The sequence below is a fragment of the Ipomoea nil genome, unplaced genomic scaffold, assembly GCF_001879475.1.
Source record: "Ipomoea nil cultivar Tokyo-kokei standard unplaced genomic scaffold, Asagao_1.1 scaffold1932, whole genome shotgun sequence".
Classification (NCBI taxonomy): Eukaryota; Viridiplantae; Streptophyta; class Magnoliopsida; order Solanales; family Convolvulaceae; genus Ipomoea; species Ipomoea nil.
The window spans coordinates 2,835,816-2,854,466 of NW_017618360.1; the positions used below are offsets into that span (position 1 = coordinate 2,835,816).

Consider the following 18,651-nt stretch of genomic DNA (forward strand, 5'->3'; position numbering starts at 1 on the left):
GATTGTTTATGTTGATGATATAGTAATCACAGGTAGTGATGCAGTGGGGATTGAAGCTCTTAAATCTTTTCTCAAAGAAAAGTTTCACACGAAAGATTTGGGAGTGTTGAAGTATTTTCTAGGGATTGAAGTTGCTCACTCTCGGAGATGAATATTTCTTTCTCAAAGGAAATATGTACTAGATTTGCTTAATGATACTGGGTTGTTGGGATCAAAACCATGCGAGACTCCTATGGAGCATGGTGTTAGACTTGTGACTGGTGAGGGGGAGGCCTTTGACTTTCCAGAAAGATATAGGAAGTTGGTGGGAAAGTTGAACTATCTCACCATTACGCGTCCAGACATTGCTTTACCAGTCAGTGTGGTAAGTCAGTTCATGCAAGCACCTACGCGAGCTCATGGTGTGATAATCAAGCAGCTATACACATTTCAAATAATCCAGTGTTCCATGAGCGTACCAAACATATTGAGGTAGATTGTCATTTTGTACGTGAGAAGATTCAACAAGGCTTAATTTCTATGGCTCATGTTCGTAGTGGCGATCAACTAGCTGATTTGTTCACCAAAGGGCTCAGTAAGGACAGGGTTGAATATATTTGTAACAAGCTGGGCATACTTAATATCTATGCTCCAGCTTGAGGGGGGTGTTAAAGATAAACAGTTATAGAAGATAGAAAAGCATAGAAATAAAGACTAGGAAGTGAAGAGTCTATAAACTGTCCATTGTTGTAGTATATATATTTGAGGTGTAGCAGTGAAGAAATACACAGAAAACAGAGAAATAAGAAACAAGCTCAGTGTTCAAAGCTTCTTCCTTTTAGTTTTCTTCTTCACATACAAAGTATAGTGGCCCAGAAAGGACTCCAATTACTCCAAACTAAGACGGCGCATTTTGCACACAAGGTTGGCAGTGGGTAGATGAAGCTGCAGATTTCCAGAATCAGATTTTACAAGTTCCTTGAGCTTATTTCTTGGAGTGGAGAGACATGAATAGAAGGTGGCAAGAACTGGAGGAACAGGCATCGATAGAGCTGAAAGCACATTACTTAATAAGTACTCAATATCAACAGAGAGTTGCTGTGCTCCACGATCGCTGATATAATGAATGCCACGCAATTGTTCCACATAAAGAGCAGTAGCACCTTCTGCAACCTATTCAACACAAACACAAGAAAGAATAGTTAACTTATAGGTTTAGCTGGAGGAAAGTTTAAATGGAATATGTGTTATTGAACATATTTTAACTACTTCAAATCCCAAGAATAATAATAGACCATTTTCTAAAACAGCCATTAGATCCTAGTTGTTATCTAATTCTTCTTTAAATGATGAAGATTGGATTGGAACATTTCATTTTTCGGGCAAAAAAAAAGAAAAAAACGAAGCACACTACTACTTATATAGCATAAGAACTAAAATCCAAGAGTGCAGATGCAATATGATAGTTCATCAATTCAGAATTTCAGATAAGCTGCCAGTAATAGCATTAATAATGGAAACAGACAAAATTAAAACCTAAATTTTTAAAATTTAGTTACCTTAGGCATCCATTCAGTAGCAAAGTACTGGGCCTCATCAGCATTGGCATCAGATTTGGAAATTCCCTCTGCGAGAAGCTCTAATTGTTTGGGTAACGTCAGAAGATACTCACCAACATTAGTAACATAAGACTGAGGATCTGCACTGAATATTGGGAGGGGACGAGCACTATGCTCTTCTACAGAAGACCATATAGGCAAACGAGATAAATCATCATTGAAGTGTTGTCGTACTTTTGATACAAGTACATCATAAACAAGCTCATTAACCGCATCCGCAAAAGCTGTAACCCGTTGAGAAGCAACTGGAAGTGCATGAAACTGGGGATCCTTAGACTGCAAGAAATACAAAAAATTACTCATAAATTTAATATAAACATCACATAAGAAAAGTATATATAGACAGAGAGGTTTCCAGATCTAGAAAAGAAAAGGACTCGCAGATGTATGTGGCAACTCTTTATTATTTTTCACCAGATCACCATATAGGTAATAGGTTCATTCCATCTATTTATTCATCAGTTTGACACCCACTTTAGGGGAAGTAGCATTGATATATTCATTTTATTTTTAACCACAAAAAAATAATAATAATAATAATAAAAATAAAAATAAAAAAATAAAAAGATATTGGCATGAACTCTGAGGAAGGTAGTCAGCTTTCTCTATCCCAACTACCTGCTTCAATAGATTAAGAAGTTTCCGAGCTTTTTCAGGAACACCAATAAGCCTCACAGCTGCCACATCCAAGGCAGCCCTTCCGGTCACAGCTACCTGTCCACTTCCATCATCATTGGCCGCATGTGACTGGTTCTGATTAAGACTTGAACCAAATACCGAAAAAGATAAATTTGTCCTCAATCTGGCAAGGGTAGCCTTGAGGGAAGCTTCAAAGACAGATGATCTGCTGGTTAAACAATCAGCAACCGTGAGAATTTGCAATGCACCTTGGACAAATGACCATTCCTCCTCATTTGACATGAAGTCAACCTTGCGTGAGTTGGAAGCTCCTTCCCTCCTGTCAGATTCCATTTCTTTCTTTGAACCAACAGCATCAGCATCCAATCCACACAAAGCTCTTAGTGATTTTAAATTATCCTGCAAAGTGGAAATGTACTGTAGCATAACATCATCCAGAGCAAGAATAAGCTCATCCGCCTCAGAACCACCAGTGAAATTAATGCATCTCTCTACAGCAGCTTCAAGAAGTAAAATGATTTGTGGGATACACTCTTCCATCCTTCCAACTGTTTCTCTAAGTTCAACTCCCTGAACCCCAACAAGAGTGATGGCAGCTCCTCTGAGGTCAAGTCCTGCAATCTCAACAGAGAGAACGGCACGCTCCATTTGTCCATACCTAAGAACAGATCAAACAGGCACACAATGCAAGAACATTTAGTTCAGAAAGCCAATAAAGAATAATTGTATGATGTATATTTAAAGATCCTGTTTTGGCTATTTCACACCTAGCATGCTGAATCTATTGAAACAAACTTAGAAATCCATCCAATTCCATTCCATGGTTAAGTACAACAACGATAGATGTAGCAATCACCAGATAAAATCTTAATCACAAGAGCCAAATTGGAAGCTGAGTTAATTAAAAGCAGATACATTCGAGCCTCCAAATTTCATGTTTACAACTAAGAGTTAATTAAAAGCACATATATTCTAATGACAACAACACTTCTGTCCAATGAAAAACTTTTTAAAGGATTAATTTCTCAAGACCAAGAACAAGTAGGGGCAAAAGAACTTCTTTACACCTTTTAATATGATGATAGATGATAGATTTAAAAGCTCCTCTGAGAAAAATAAATAAATAAAATTGGTGTCTAGAAAACTAGAAAAATCTTTAAAAGCAGGATGCCCAAAAGAATGCTTCAGCAAAACCATGTGCCATTATAAACTTCATATGTGCTCACCGTCGTTTAAATGATTCAAAAGGACGGTATATGGCTTTCAAAACATCCAACATAACTTGAAGGCCAGTGTCTGAGAATAGGTGTTGGATATTCCTAGCGAAACTCCCTGTTGTATTGTGAAGTTCAATTAAGGCATCCAGATGTTTGGTTTGGACCTTGACACCTTTTGACAAATCTCCAGTTGAGATGTCTAAGATACCTGAAATTTTGACAGAATCTTAGTTATGATCATAGAAAATGCTTAGCAAAATATAGTACAGGTATGTTTGGATGCCATACGGATGATGAATTAGAGAGGACACATGCTCATCTATCATTTAATAAAGGTCATAATATTTATATAGGTTTCTATTTACAAATCCATACTTGCTCCACTACTCGCATTCCAAATCCTTGCTTACATAACCAAATATCATTTACATGAAAACAAGAAAGAATATGCTAAAATTGGTGACTAGAAGAGCGTGATTTGTTTTAAACAAGAGGCTGAAAAATGATTTACATACACCATCAATCAAAGTAAACAACAGACAAATATTGACTTTTCCTTAAGAATTAAACAGCTCCATGAAAATGCATTTGTGCAATTTCCCTTTGTCTATGTGACACCTTGCTTTTTGAGATGTCCTCAAATGTTTGACACACTGACACAGTCACAACCAACTTTCTTCCAGGTCATCATGACATGAGCAACTCAAGTTCAAATTTAAAACAGAATTTTTTATGATTTAAAAGCCTCTCAACTCTTAACCCATGTCTATCAAAATTTGTGACATATTTGGACGGAGGCAATAGAGTTAACTAGGACTACTACCTAAAATGAGTATACAAGACATGATAGGGAAGGCAATACTGGTATATTAGCAAGAAAACACATCGGTCTATAGGAAATATGATTACAGTCCACTCCAAAAGAGTACTAGAAATTAACCTTTGGCCAATGTTTTTGTCTCGGGGACAGCCTCCCCAGCAGCCAGGTTGATAGATGATACAAAGTTTGCACCAATAGCTGACATTGTTTCAATTACTAGATTTGGAACAAGTGTTTTATATTCTTCTGGAAAAGCAAGCACACACCTGTAGAAAATATCAAACTAGTTTTACTCAAACATAAACTGCAATCTATCCTCAAACAGCCACAAAGAATGCAATATTTTATACAAAATAATTTTGAAGTCTATCCATGTTATACCATTTCCATTCCTGTTCAAGATAAAGCAGCAATTTATCATAAAAACTGGGAAGCCAACGTGAAAATGAAATCGGGGATGAATTCAGTTGCAAATCATTAGCACTTGAGAGCCTTTCTACTTCAATCTTCTCATTTGAAACCTTATTTGCATGTTGCCTCAACTCAAAATCTTCCCAAAGATGTTTTATAGGCTTGAGGTGGACCTTTGAGTATTGCAGTTCTAATGACTTGAATCTCCCAATTCTATTGAGATTACTCCTCATTTCTTGGGCAACATCAACCTAGAAACAAGGATTTCAATTTATGTCCCTTTTCTACAGTCTCCAAGGAGATATGTGAATTCAAATGATTGTGAAGATAAAATATTTGCAAAAGGGAAGGAGAAAATGTGAAATTAAAGTAACCTTCCGATCCCTTAATGCGTCTGTCAAGCGAGGTTGCACCATCGAGTCTAGTCTATCTTCTAAAACTTCAAGTTGTTTCCTTATATTAGCAAATTCAGTAACCTGGAAATTTTAGGGACATTAATACAGCAATTTAGGGCCCAATAAAACATGATTTAACACCAAACAAAGGCAACCAATTTAAACAATACCTCACCAACAGCAGACAAGCAGTGCTTCATGTTTGCCAGTGTTTCTACAGCACGTGGAAGATCACCACTCGAAAATACATCCTCCACGGTTGAGCTTAATTGAGTCAAACCAGCCTCATCCTGTCCATTAGCAGATGAGAGCATTTAGTCCAAAAAAAGTGAGGTATGAGTGCATTAAATAACGAAAATTTACATTTACCTTGGAGCATTTGTGTAGCAAGAGACGAGTTGCCATCTCCTTGACGAGTGCGGATGATGCGGTAATCGGGTCAACCGAAGGAGGAACAAGCACCACTTTATCTGCCGGGAGTATTTGTTCTTCCGCAAATACTCCCTCTGGATAGCCATCATAATAGGCAACGAGATCACCGACTTTTATTGCGGTTATTCCCGAACCCAGGGCTATCACTACTCCAACCGCCCCCATACCTGTGAAGAATCAGATTTCAAATTTTGGCATTTTATGTTAAAAATTTCTGGAAGAACATCACATATACTGCATTTTCAGGATATTTTTAGTGTAAAAGATGGATTTCAGGAAAATTAAAACGCATATTATCCTTGCGTCCAGTCCAGTCAGTACAATTTATCCAGCAAACCTAACCTTGTATATAGGACATGGAATTTACACCATGAAAGTTAGGGTTAAGAGCCTGATTTTTCACCAGGATCTCCCCTTCCTTGGGAGATCCTACATCAATATCTTCCCACCTAAGAACCTATGACCAAATGGGGAAACAGTTAATAAAATTACCCTTTATCAGTTAACAAATTAAGATGACAAAGTGAAGATTACATGATGAATAAGACACATAACTACATCGCACAAATCAAGTTAATAAGAAATTTCAAGCACTCACAAGCGCAATCTGAAAAAGGCTTCACTCCAAGACTGAATAAATTTGCAAAGAAAGATAAAGTCCAAATTGTGTCACAGGAACATTTAATTTGGTGAAAATCTTGTACAAATCAAATGAATAAGAGTTTTCAAACACTCACAAGCGTAATTAACAAATTAAGATGACAAAGTGAAGATTACATGATGAATAAGACACATAACTACATCGCACAAATCAAGTTAATAAGAACATTTAATTTGGTGAAAATCTTGTACAAATCAAATGAATAAGAATTTTCAAGCACTCACAATCGCAATCTGAAATAGGATTCACTCCAAGACTGAATACATTTTCAAAGAAAGATCAGTCCAGATTGAGTCACAGGAACATTTAATTTGGTGAAAATCTTGTACACATCAAGTTAATAAGAAATTTCAAGCACGACTAACAAGCGCAATCTGAAAAAGGCTTCACTCCAAGACTGAATAAATTTGCAAAGAAAGATAAAGTCCAAATTGTGTCACAGGAACATTTAATTTGGTGAAAATCTTGTACAAATCAAATGAATAAGAATTTTCAAACACTCACAAGCGCAATTAACAAATTAAGATGACAAAGTGAAGATTACATGATGAATAAGACACATAACTACATCGCACAAATCAAGTTAATAAGAACATTTAATTTGGTGAAAATCTTGTACAAATCAAATGAATAAGAATTTTCAAGCACTCACAATCGCAATCTGAAATAGGATTCACTCCAGGACTGAATACATTTTCAAAGAAAGATCAAGTCCAGATTGAGTCAGAGGAACATTTAATTTGGTGAAAATCTTGTACAAATCAAATGAATAAGAATTTTCAAGCACTCACAATCGCAATCTGAAATAGGATTCACTCCAGGACTGAATACATTTTCAAAGAAAGATCAAGTCCAGATTGAGTCAGAGGAACATTTAATTTGGTGAAAATCTTGTACAAATCAAATGAATAAGAATTTTCAAGCACTCACAATCGCAATCTGAAATAGCATTCACTCCAAGACTGAATACATTTTCAAAGAAAGATCAAGCCCAGATTGAGTCAGAGGAACATTTAATTTGGTGAAAATCTTGTAAAAATCAAGTTAATAAGAAATTTCAAGCACGACTAACAAGCGAAATCTGAAAAAGGCTTCACTCCATGACTGAATACATTTGCAAAGAAAGAGAAGGTTCAAGTCAAAATTGAGTCACAGGAACAAACTTTGGTGACGGTAGCTGTGTCTCCGGCGAGAAAGTTCAATCCAAATACGATAAATAAGGAGAAATACGTACCGGAGAACCACCGACAAATCTAACTGCTTTCACCATGTCTCCGGCGAGAAAAGAAACAAAAATTGGGAAGAAGAGAATACAATTGGCGTTTAGGAGGAAAGAAAAAAAAAAAAAAAAGAAGAAGAAGACGAAGATTACAGCAGTCTAAATATAATTAGTATAGTACCCGTGAGATAGGAATTATATATTAAATATACCAAGGTTTATGCAAAGGCAAGTCTAGCTTAGATGGTAAGGCTACTTATTTGTTTATTTCTAAATTATATGAATAGGCTAGGGTTCGAACCTTGCAAGGCACCTATGTTTAATTTCTAATTGTTTGTTTTTTTTTTTTTGTTTTTTAATTCTAATTATTTTTTTTTTAATTCTAATTTGTTTGCTTTTGATTTTTATTTTTTTTTTATTTTTTGCTTTCGAATTCTAATTGGTTTTTTTTTTTAATTCTAATTTGTTTGCTTTTGATTTTTAATTGTTTTTTTTTTTTTGCTTTTGAATTCTAATTGGTTTTTTTTTTTTTTTAATTCTAATTTGTTTGCTTTTGATTTCTAATTGTTTTTTTTTTTTTTGAATTCTAATTGTTTTTTTAAAACATTGTGACTTCTTCCCTATTTTACTTTTATTTTTACTTTTTAATATTAATAGTGTGATGAGTAATTTATAATATATATGTTTTCCATTCGAACTATTTTATCTAATTAATTATATTTTATATTTTGTCTTAAATATTTTTTATACTGATGTATTTTAAGTTTTCATCTTTAGTCAACAATATTTATGGCTAGGTCTCTAAGTGTTTTATTTTTATTTTTTTTTTCAAAATATCTCGTTGGTAAAACCTTCGCCCCCACTGGAGAAGATTTCTGGATTTGCCACTGTTGCCAACATTAATTCCACTTTGAGGGTTGTACAGCTCTCAGTATAAGACGATGAGAATATAATTGTGTTGTATTCAATAATAATGTCTGAGAGTACAGGGAGTGAATATATAGAGATGCTAGATAGAATCCTAGTCTAACACGAATAATATAGTCCTAGTATATGAATAATATAGTCCTAATACTTCCCCTCAAGCACAAGGTTGGCTAGCCAAAACATTGAGCTTGTCACGGAGAGAGTTAAAACGAAGAGACGACAAAGACTTTGTGAAGATATCCGCTAGTTGATCCTTGGTTGAAACAAAATGCACCTCTAACTCCTTTTTGGCTACTTTATCGCGAACAAAATGATAGTCAATCTCAATGTGCTTCGTGCGGGCATGAAACACCAGATTGACACATAAATAAGTAGCTCCCAAATTATCACACCATAGTCGAGGAGGAGACGCAGTAGGGATGCCGATTTCGTGTAACAGAGAAACGAGCCATGTAACTTCTGTAGATACATCAACGAGTCCCTTGTATTCTGCTTCACCATAGTCGAAGAGGAGACGCAGTATGGATGCCGATTTCGTGTAACAGAGAAACAAGCCATGTAACTTCTGCAGATACATCAGCGAGTCCCTTGTATTTTGCTTCAGTCGAAGAACGTGCTACAGTCCGTTGCTTCCGACAAACCCAAGATATAAGATTACTGCCCAAGAACACAGCAAAGTCGCTAGTAGATTTGCGATTATTCGGATCGTCAACCTAATATGAGTCAGAATAGGCGTGAATATCCATAGATGTGGACCGAGAAATACGCAGGCCAAGATGCATGGTGCATTTGACATACCGCAGGACTCTCTTTAGAGAGGCCCAGTCTGTAGTAGTGGGAGCATGCATATGTTGACACAAGAGATTAACAGCATAAGATAGATCCGGACGAGTTACCGTAAGATACTGGAGAGCACCAGCAAGACTCCTGTATTGTGTTGGATCGGCATAGGGAACGGCCACGTCGTCTGTGATTTTCGCAGAAGAGACAGGCGTGATTACTGGTTTGCAGTCCACCATGCCAGCACGTTTGAGAATATCCTTCATGTACCGTTGTTGGGATAAAAGCATACCGCCAGATAATGGGACAGTTTCTATTCCCAAGAAGAAAAGAAGGCACACCCATATCACGAACTTTAAATTCAAGTGCTAATTTATCAATAAGAGCAGTAACACGATCTGAGTCAGAACCCATAATTAAAATGTCATCAACATACACCAAGAGATAAAGACGATACTGTCACGAGAATAGATAAAAAGAGACACATCCGTCTTAGAAGGCGAGAAGCCCACAGAGACAAGAAAATCATGTAGCCTTGTGAACCATGCACGTGGAGCCTATTTGAGACCCTATAGAGATTTTTTAAGCAAACATACATGATTAGGTAACGACTTATCCTCATAACCAGGTGGCTGTCGCATGTAAACAGTTTCAGCTAGCTCGCCATTTAAAAAGGCGTTGTTATATCCAACTGGCGAATAGACCACCTGTAACACCCCTGATTTTCAACAACTTTTAAAACCAATTAAAGCTTAAGGAAGAGATAAAGTCTACTCATCAAGATTAAAATTAAAGCGGAAGCTAATAAACAAGTACGGGAGATGCTATGCCACACATATACATCTATAGGTGCACAGGCTAAGTCTAAACAAAACGTCATACTCATACTCATAAAAATCCATGGCTCACAAGCCAAAAGTCTAACTAAAACAGTCACAATGAGCTACACTAACTAACAAACTGCTAGCGCGCTCTCCAATATGCTACTCAAAACCTGTAAAGCAACATAAAGATAGGGCATGACACCCGGTCAGCGAGCATTGCTGGTAACCCATCAATACGTGTTAAATAACATATATAAATAGTATAAGTCAAAACCATTTTCGAAACGGAATACAGTATATATCATTTCAAAAGCCATAGAGAGAAGTCAACTTCAAGACTCATTCACACTCTCAAAGGAAAAGGGAATCAACACCCTTACGACAACAATAAGACAAGAATACCAACAGTAAACAATACAACTCGAGATGTATTCTACTGATCACAAAGTAGAATACATCAAGACATGCTCAATTGCAAAGAATACGCATTCACACACTGGCAACTACATGCCACAGTGACAACTACATGTCACAAGTTTCACAGTTCCAACCTTATTCCATGTTCCAACCTTATGGCTACCCCCGGTCTTATTACAGTTCCAACCATTACCTCCAAGTACCACCCTGTACTTCTGAGTCCAACCTTATACCGCCAGGGACCGTCGTCCCTCCTCCAACAACCTCTAACAAAACCACCTACATAAGAGTACACGAGGGTACTATTCATTTCATTCACACAACCACCTACATATGAGCCTAGACTCAGGTCACACCACCAATTTGAATCAAGGCCACACGAGGACCACATCATTACCAAGAAGACTAAGGCCTCATAAACCTTAATCATGCATCGATCAAAGGGTACAATGTTTACACACGTTCACATCATAGGAATCAATCAATGGATCACAACAAAGATATGAAACCATACTCAACGACGAAGGATCACAATCCGACACCAAACGATGGTCAACACAAGTTGCCAATCTCAATAGGAAAGAACAAACCGCACACACTAGCATTTCAACATCAAACTAGCATGTTTATCAAACAGGTAAACCAAAAGTAGTTCCATAGAACATACAAGACTCACAATAGCCCAACGAATCACAAAGTCGGACCCTTAGCACGATTCAAGACACCAAATCCTACATGGATTCCTAACATACCGTTCTAGACATACGAAACATCAAGAAGACACTCAAATCGCCCAATAAAACAACATCGGGAGGTCAAAACATCAATACCGAGTCAAAAAAATCACGGGGAACAAATCCCGAACAGCAACTCTAAACCCTAAACTATAATAAAGAATAGTTTTTAATAGTTCGGGTTGTCGGGCTAGCCCTATCGGGCCGTCGGGCTAATCGGTTTCGGGCTCGTCGTGTTAATGTGTTTTATCGGGCTAGCCCGTTCGGGCCATAGCCCTGTCGGTTTCGATTTTATCGGGTTGGCCCATCGGATTCGGGCTAAATTGACATCCCTAGTGCACACTATGTTGTGCACCAGAGGTTTCTTCTTCACCTGTAAAGCATTTTCAGACAATTTTTCACTTCCAAAACACCATCAACACATTGTACAACATCAACAAGTCATCTAATAGCTCAAACACATAATATTCTAGCATTTCTACTCATTTCTAACTACATAGCAGTGACTTCACAGAGTCAAAAGAGATTGGGAATCCATGGGGTTATACCTTTGTAGACTTCTTCTCTTTGTGTGGTTCCCTTTCCTTTGTTTCTAAGATGTTACCCTCCTTCACCACCTATTTCCTCAAACAAGCATAGGTACATTATAAGCTTAAGTCAACCTCAGAGATGAAAGATTAAGAGATGAAACCTTAAGGGAAGAAGATGAAGGAATGAGATGAAATCTTACTGTGATTTTCCCTCTCTGTTATCAGACTTGGAGTGTAGGAGGAAATGAAGAAATCAGGAGATGGCAAAGCAAAGGTGATATTTATATAGGGTCCAAAACCCTAGGAAACTTGCAAATGATTGGAGGGTGGAAAAATGATAATTTAGTTTAGCTTGCAAAAATATCAGACAAAGAGATGTGGAGTCTAGTGGTTCACCAAGCTTCATAGACCAAGGTATAGAATCATGGTTTAAAATAGTTTTGGGATAAAAATGCATTTTTCCAAAAATACTTTCTAGACAACCACTTAGTTTTAGGTTTCTCAAGTTTCTCCCGATTTCACTCAGATTGACTTTTGGATCAAAAACTTGGTACGCAATGTACCCGAAAATCTAGGATTTTAGATTCAAAATAAGTCCCGGTGTTGAATTTACTTAAAAGTGGCTCAAAATAATTTATTCAAACATCGATTTCATCGCAAAAATTTTTATAGGGTGAAAAATGGCTATTTTGGAATTTCTTAAAACCGAATTTATAAAATTAAATTTTGGGTTGTCACACCTCCGTTGTTGACGGAGAACAAACAACGCCGGATTATATATAAAAAAAAAAAATCACCGGCTGTTCCCCCTTCATCTACGTCAACAATGGTGGCTGTTTTTCCGGTGTTGACGGACGGTTTAGATGGCTGGACGTTCCGTAACGGCGGCGATGGCGCTGGTTCGCGAAGAGGTCGGCGGTGGTGGCGAAACCGGGTTTTATCGGTGGTAACGCCGCTGCTGTCTCCTCCTTCAGGCGACAGGTGACGGCTGACGTCCCGCGACGCGGCGGTGGCGGTTGTTCGCGAGAGATCAGGCGGAGGTGGCTTAAACTGTGGGGAAAGGGGATGAGCATAACCTTACTTATTTTGGAGAGGTTGTGTCCTGACCTGACCATGTGGCTATCCCCTTTCTTTGTAATAAAAATATCTTTTTATACCTTTAAAGTGAGTAATTATTGAATTATTCTTGTTTAAACCACATTGTGGGTGTGCAACTGGTTTTGGTTGATTTTTTGTTAATAATTTTTTTTTAAATAGTCATAACCGATCAAAAAATTTGAACTAATTTTTTTTTTTTTTTAATTTCATAATCAGTAACAAGTAACAACTAACAAGTCATTACACAATACACACATCAATTTAAGTGTTCATTAAACTCTCATATATTCAAAATAGATGCATTTGTGCGATAAACTAAAAATTATTAATTTCATAACCAATCGATAACTACAAAATCGATAGTGTGGCACGCGATCTTTCTTATGTTGGTTGTGTCTTAAATGAGTGCCGATCTCTCAAACGACACTTTGAATCAGTGTCCATTTATTTTATTCTTAGATCAGCGAACAAGTTTACTCATGCACTAGCTAGAGCTACTCGTTCTCAGCTTGGTCCGTTGTGTTGGTTATCAGTGATTCCTTTTTGTATTGAGCACCTATTTTAATAAAGTTATTCTTATTTCCTTTCAAAAAAAAAAAAAAACTACAAAATTTAAGATAATGCATATGCAACCGTTGCAACTAAATAATCGGAGAACGGAGGAGGACAAGCCCATACAAAAAAATGATAAAGAAGTGTCAAAGATAGTACCATTGAATCATTTATATATCTTCAATTACATAGTAAATTAGTTTTATTTATTTTTGTCTCACCCATATATCACATAATAAATGGATAAAGTTATAGATATCATAAATTTTCACCATGACAATAAAAATTTTATTTTTATTGATTATTACGAATTATCTGACTGCATATTACAGTAAAATTACATTTATGTATTAATTAAATATGAATATAAATTATATATTATCCAATTAGATTAGATTATATTCTGGTGGAAATTTGTGTACTTGCTTGATCCCATAGGCCATAACAAATACTGCAAAAACATTTGTACCTTTTTCTTTTGTGTAACTTGTAATCTTGTACGAAGACCGTTATATCAGTTGGAAACGTCCAGAACCGCAGTTTATAATCCCCTACGACAATCTACCACCAATAATATCCTACAACGCCACGTGTTCGGAGTTCATTGGTCTGGCGGAAAAGCCTCAATAGTCCAGCAATGGCTACTTGACCAGTCAATCTTCCACCTCATTGAGCTTCATAATTATTCTTCTTAATAATACTCCGTAATTACTTTTCTGTTCCTGCTTTCTACCAGCGTTCGTCTCCGAATCTTCGCTTTCCGGCGAGATCAAAGGTAAAACCCTAGTTTTTTCATCCCAAATTTAAGGTTTTAATCACTTTTCAGACACAAAATCATCGGAATACAAATTAAAGGGAAGAAGAAGAAGGGAAAAGCTGTTTTTATAGTCGGAAAAGCTGTTAATTGCGTTGAACAATCCGATCAAGCTTTTTTAGCCGAGCGTCAGTTGTGTATCGTTGATTCTTTGTATATCGTGCGTTTACGTTTTTATGGTTTTAGTTATTAGATTGTTTGAAACTCCAGTCCAGCGGTAGTGTCAGTTTTCCATGGAGTCTCGAATTCTCATGGGATTGCTTGTTGTTAAAGCGATGGAGTTGATTAATTTAGGGTTTGGTTGAATCTTTTTAACATCAGTTAATTGACTTATGCGTGTTTGTTCTGGCTAGGTGAATTTTGATTTCTTCCATAGTTGGTAATAGTAGTTGGTCAAACTTCAATGCCTTCGGCTATTTCGCCTCAGTGGCAAGATAAGGCTAGTGGGTTTTTCCAATCCTCAGGTAACTCATCTTGAATTTAGTTAACTTCTCCTTGACTTCTTGTATGAACACTGTATTTCTTAGGCATGATTAACTTTTTGATGTAGGGGCCAAGCTGAAAGAAGCTGGGCAGTCTGCAGGAACAGTTTTGGGGGAGGTTGCTAAGGATGCAAAGGGAAATGTCACTGAGGTTGCAGAGAAGGTTGGATCTGTCGTCAAGAGCCGTTGGTCATTTCTACAGCAGCCATCAACAAGACAAGCTATGCAAGAGCGTCTAATTTCTGCAGCTGCCACCACTAGCTTATTCTTGAGGAAGGGTTTTTCAGAGACAAAGGATAAGGTTGTTGTTGGGAAGACAAAAGTTGAAGAGGTAATAACTAGAAGGAAATTTTATGGTGTCTGTGTTTAAGTAGTCAATGATTAAATAGAAGCAATTGGGGAGTGTGCATCATCCTTTATAGGTTTGCGGGTCCTAGAAACATTTAACTTCTATAAGAGAAAGAGTATTGATATTTACATAACTAGTAGAAGGGAATTGGCAAAGTAATAGGTGATGCCATCACTAGGTTACCAAATTTGGCTGTCACATGTGCCCTTAATTTTTTATATGGATATGTTATTATTTTTCAGTAACCCTAAGGCAATCATTATGAAATCAGTTTGTCTGGTAATCCATTGTTATTAATAATCTACTGTGTATTGGTGTATGTATGTCCAAGTCTCGTATATGCATACACAAATTGGGTTAAATCATGATGGGCCTTCATTGAAGCCTAGATATTATGCTAATTAGCTAATATAACTTACATTGCAAGAAAATAGAATCTTGAACATATAGGGTAAACTGTGAATTGGTTTAACATACAGTGTTGACTTTAGGAGAGAGAAACAATAAGAACTTTCCCACTGCATTAGCATGAGAAAAAGGGGATTTTAGAAATACTTCTGACAATGGCTTACAACCATAATATTATGGTTCAGGTGGCAAAGAAAACAGCACAAAAAAGTAAGACCCTGATGACTGATATCGAGCGCTGGCAGAAGGTATATAAACCCCTATTAAGCTTTTTATTTTTTCTGATTAATTACTTTGTGAAGTGGAGACTAACTAATCATGCTTTCCCTTTTACCAATTGCAGGGAGTTGCAAGCACTGATGGTATGTTTCCCCTCTGTTGATGACCATATGACTTGCTATAATTTTAGATGCTTTATTGGTCTGCATATGTTCAAATTCAGACGAATGATCAAGACACTTAAACTGTGGGGAAGGGGGATGAGCATAACCTTACTATTTTGGAGAGGTTGTTTCCTGGCCTGACCATGTGGCCTAACAGTCAGTGACTGAGCTTTGGACCTCTGCATTAGGTCCAACCTCTAATATTAGTTCATGACTACATTTTTTGCCTAATATTTTTCTTAAATTAAATTTCACATTTTGCACAATGCTCATGATAGGATGTAATTTTATTTTATTTTTCATTGGGGAAAAAACTAGCCAAACCAGACAATTTTAGATGCCAAATAATTCTCTTGATACCACTGTGCTTTGCCAATTTGGATTTGCCTCTTTAGTGCTGGTGGCCCTTGTCTATGTGACAAACAGTGTGGACTATAAGTTATCGATGGTTAGAGAGAGTCTACTTACTTTATTTTATTTGTCTCCCCAGTGTTTGGAGTTCCCATTGAGATCACTGTTCATAGGCAACAATCCACCAGGCCTATCCCATCTATATTGGTCAAATGTGCAGATTATCTTGTGTTATCAGGTGATAATAAAACCCAATAAATTGGCTTTCTGATCTTGTTCATTGAAGACGAAACAATTTGATGAGCATGACTTCCTTCTTTTGGTGCAGGACTCAATTCTAGGGGGTTATTCAAGTCTGAAGGAGACAAAAAGACCATTCAGAATTTGGTTTCACTATACAATGAAGGTATATGACCATCTGAATTCATGTGGTACTCATTGGACTTCTACATTTCTGCTAACGGTTTTCATTCATTCTTGTGTTACAGATTCAAGTGCAACACTGCCTGAGGGTTTAAATCCACTTGATGTTGCAGCTCTTATAAAGTGCTATCTTGCAAGCCTGCCTGAGCCATTGACAACCTTCCAGTTATATAATGAAATCAGAGATGCTCGCTCTAGCATACCTACAATGAGAAATATATTGAAGAAGCTTTCTACTGTCAACTACATGACACTGGAATTGATTACTGCATTGCTGCTACGTGTTAGCCAAAAATCTCCAGTCAATGAGGTAGGATCTATCTGTGTGGTGCCAAATATAAGATACCATGTTCACTTTTCTTCCATAACTTGCTAGATCCCTAGAAGTGCTCCCTGGTGTTAATTGTTTGAAATGCTTTTTTTCTTTCTTCAGTCTCTGGTGACATTAGTGTTTAAGGTTTGTGCATATAGATTTGCTTATGAATTTTTCTCTGGAGTGGTGATTAAAAATTGTATTGACATGATTTGTTCTGGCAGATGGATGCTCGAAGCCTTGCCATGGAAATAGCTCCCATCATTATGTGGCAACAAGGAAAGAGTCCAGACCAATATAAACAGTTCTGGAGTCAGTTACCAAAAAATCACCAGAAGACTCGTTTAGATTCTGATTCTAACTATAGCCCATGGGACATGCTTGCAGGTGAATGATATTCCATTAATTATAAGCATTTCTGTTTCTCATACTTTTGCCAATTTTCATTACATGCATTTCTGCGAAAGTCGACTTACTGTGTTACTATATTTTTGGGCATTTAGATGAAGATGAAAATGTAGACGCTTCTTCTCCTATTCCTTTGGATGATGGCTTGCCTGTTGACTTTGGTGCGATCGAAGTTGTTCAGTGCTTGATTGAACATCATAATGCAATATTCACAGACGCAAATGAGACTGTTTGGAGGTGACAGATAACTCAGTTTCAGCGACGCTTATGCTCTGGAGATTCAGTAACCCATTGCCAATAACTTTTCCAGAATGGAGTTTGAGGAGTGTGCCGTCTCAACATTGGAGAGTTTCAGGGTTTCCGCATGCATGTCACTGTAAATTTTTGTTTATTTGCAATGGTCATAGGTTATGGTCTGTCATGAGTACAAGAAAAAGATTATTTTTTTGTCATCTTTGAAGTTTGAAGATGATTGATTGTACATGGGTTCATCAGTGACATAGCAGACATGATTGAAGGGCTTGTGCTTGGGCTTGGAGACTTGGAGTTAATGTTTTATTCTGGGACACATGCAAATAGTTATAAACCCATATTCTACATGCATCTCTTTAGTCTTTTATTTGCTTACAGTTCAACAAAATTTTCCAATATAATGTATGTGTATACAGTATACTCACTACAGTCTACAACAATTTATAATAAATAAATAAATAATGAACAAATACAGCACTCCAAACAATTAAAGATGAGCCTACAAACTGCGAATTGCAACATAATTATGAGTTATGTGGATCTCATAGATATAACGATTTTGTTTTGTTTTGTTTTCGTTTTTTTTTTTTTGTTGTTTTCGAGTGAAGACAGTAACTGCGTAACTTGCAATCCCTATTCGAGGATGATGTGTAGTGCATTGTGTAAATCTCACAAGGAAGTAAAGCAACCTACTCAAACCATGAATTCGCTATGCATTGGATAAAATCAAATTCGTGCTGCAATCACTACTCAAAAGTGTGTGCGGGATAAACCTCCCATGTAACCCTAGTCAGCAAAGGATCACACCACCTTGTAACCCTTGTCAGCAAAGGACCACAAGGAGATAAACTAAGAAGATTGTACCTACAAGGGCCCCTCACACCTCAACTCCAAGGGCCCCTCACACCTCAATCACGGTGACTCATTGGCGTAGTAGCTAGGACCAAATACCTGTGCGACTGTACCTACAAAGAATTTGCTCACTTTAGATAAAATTCTCACACTGTCGCCCAAATACACGTGGCTACAAAGAGTTTGCCCATTTTAGACAAAATTCACACACTGTCGTCGTTATTCAAACCTTGATCTCTTCTCCCAAATATTACATACTGAATCAGTGAGATAAGTCCGTGTCAGCTATATCATTGTTTTTCTTGTCTCTATAATGGCTGGATAGTAATGCAGCCGGCAAGAGACATGGATTGGTATTCTTG

General features: G+C 37.0%; 2 protein-coding genes across 4 annotated transcripts; one reads left to right on the forward strand and one right to left on the reverse strand.

Annotated features, from left to right (window-relative positions):
* Positions 1-701: 701 nt before the first annotated feature.
* Positions 702-7,509, reverse strand: LOC109146491 (conserved oligomeric Golgi complex subunit 7-like). 2 transcript variants are annotated; one of them, XM_019294141.1, is made up of 11 exons: positions 7,408-7,509; positions 5,855-5,969; positions 5,450-5,679; positions 5,251-5,370; positions 5,060-5,161; positions 4,656-4,936; positions 4,395-4,540; positions 3,464-3,662; positions 2,217-2,895; positions 1,539-1,874; positions 702-1,152 (listed from the first exon to the last, which is right to left on the reverse strand). In XM_019294141.1, exons 1-11 carry the CDS (start codon positions 7,441-7,443, stop codon positions 868-870), a joined length of 2,529 nt encoding a protein of 842 aa, XP_019149686.1. In that variant the 5' UTR covers positions 7,444-7,509; the 3' UTR covers positions 702-867. The 2 variants fall into 2 exon arrangements, with proteins under 2 accessions (XP_019149686.1, XP_019149687.1); XM_019294142.1 differs by lacking the exon at positions 5,855-5,969 and having other exon boundaries at positions 7,408-7,489.
* A 6,420-nt stretch (positions 7,510-13,929) lies between these two features.
* Positions 13,930-17,802, forward strand: LOC109146464 (uncharacterized Rho GTPase-activating protein At5g61530). Of its 2 annotated transcripts, XM_019294109.1 has the most exons (10): positions 13,930-14,029; positions 14,422-14,532; positions 14,619-14,881; positions 15,493-15,555; positions 15,651-15,669; positions 16,181-16,279; positions 16,370-16,447; positions 16,530-16,774; positions 17,002-17,164; positions 17,281-17,802. In XM_019294109.1, the coding sequence occupies exons 2-10, from the start codon at positions 14,472-14,474 to the stop codon at positions 17,424-17,426; spliced, it is 1,137 nt and encodes a 378-aa protein (XP_019149654.1). In that variant the 5' UTR covers positions 13,930-14,029; positions 14,422-14,471; the 3' UTR covers positions 17,427-17,802. The 2 variants fall into 2 exon arrangements, with proteins under 2 accessions (XP_019149654.1, XP_019149655.1); XM_019294110.1 differs by lacking the exon at positions 16,181-16,279.
* The last annotated feature ends 849 nt before the right edge of the window (positions 17,803-18,651 follow it).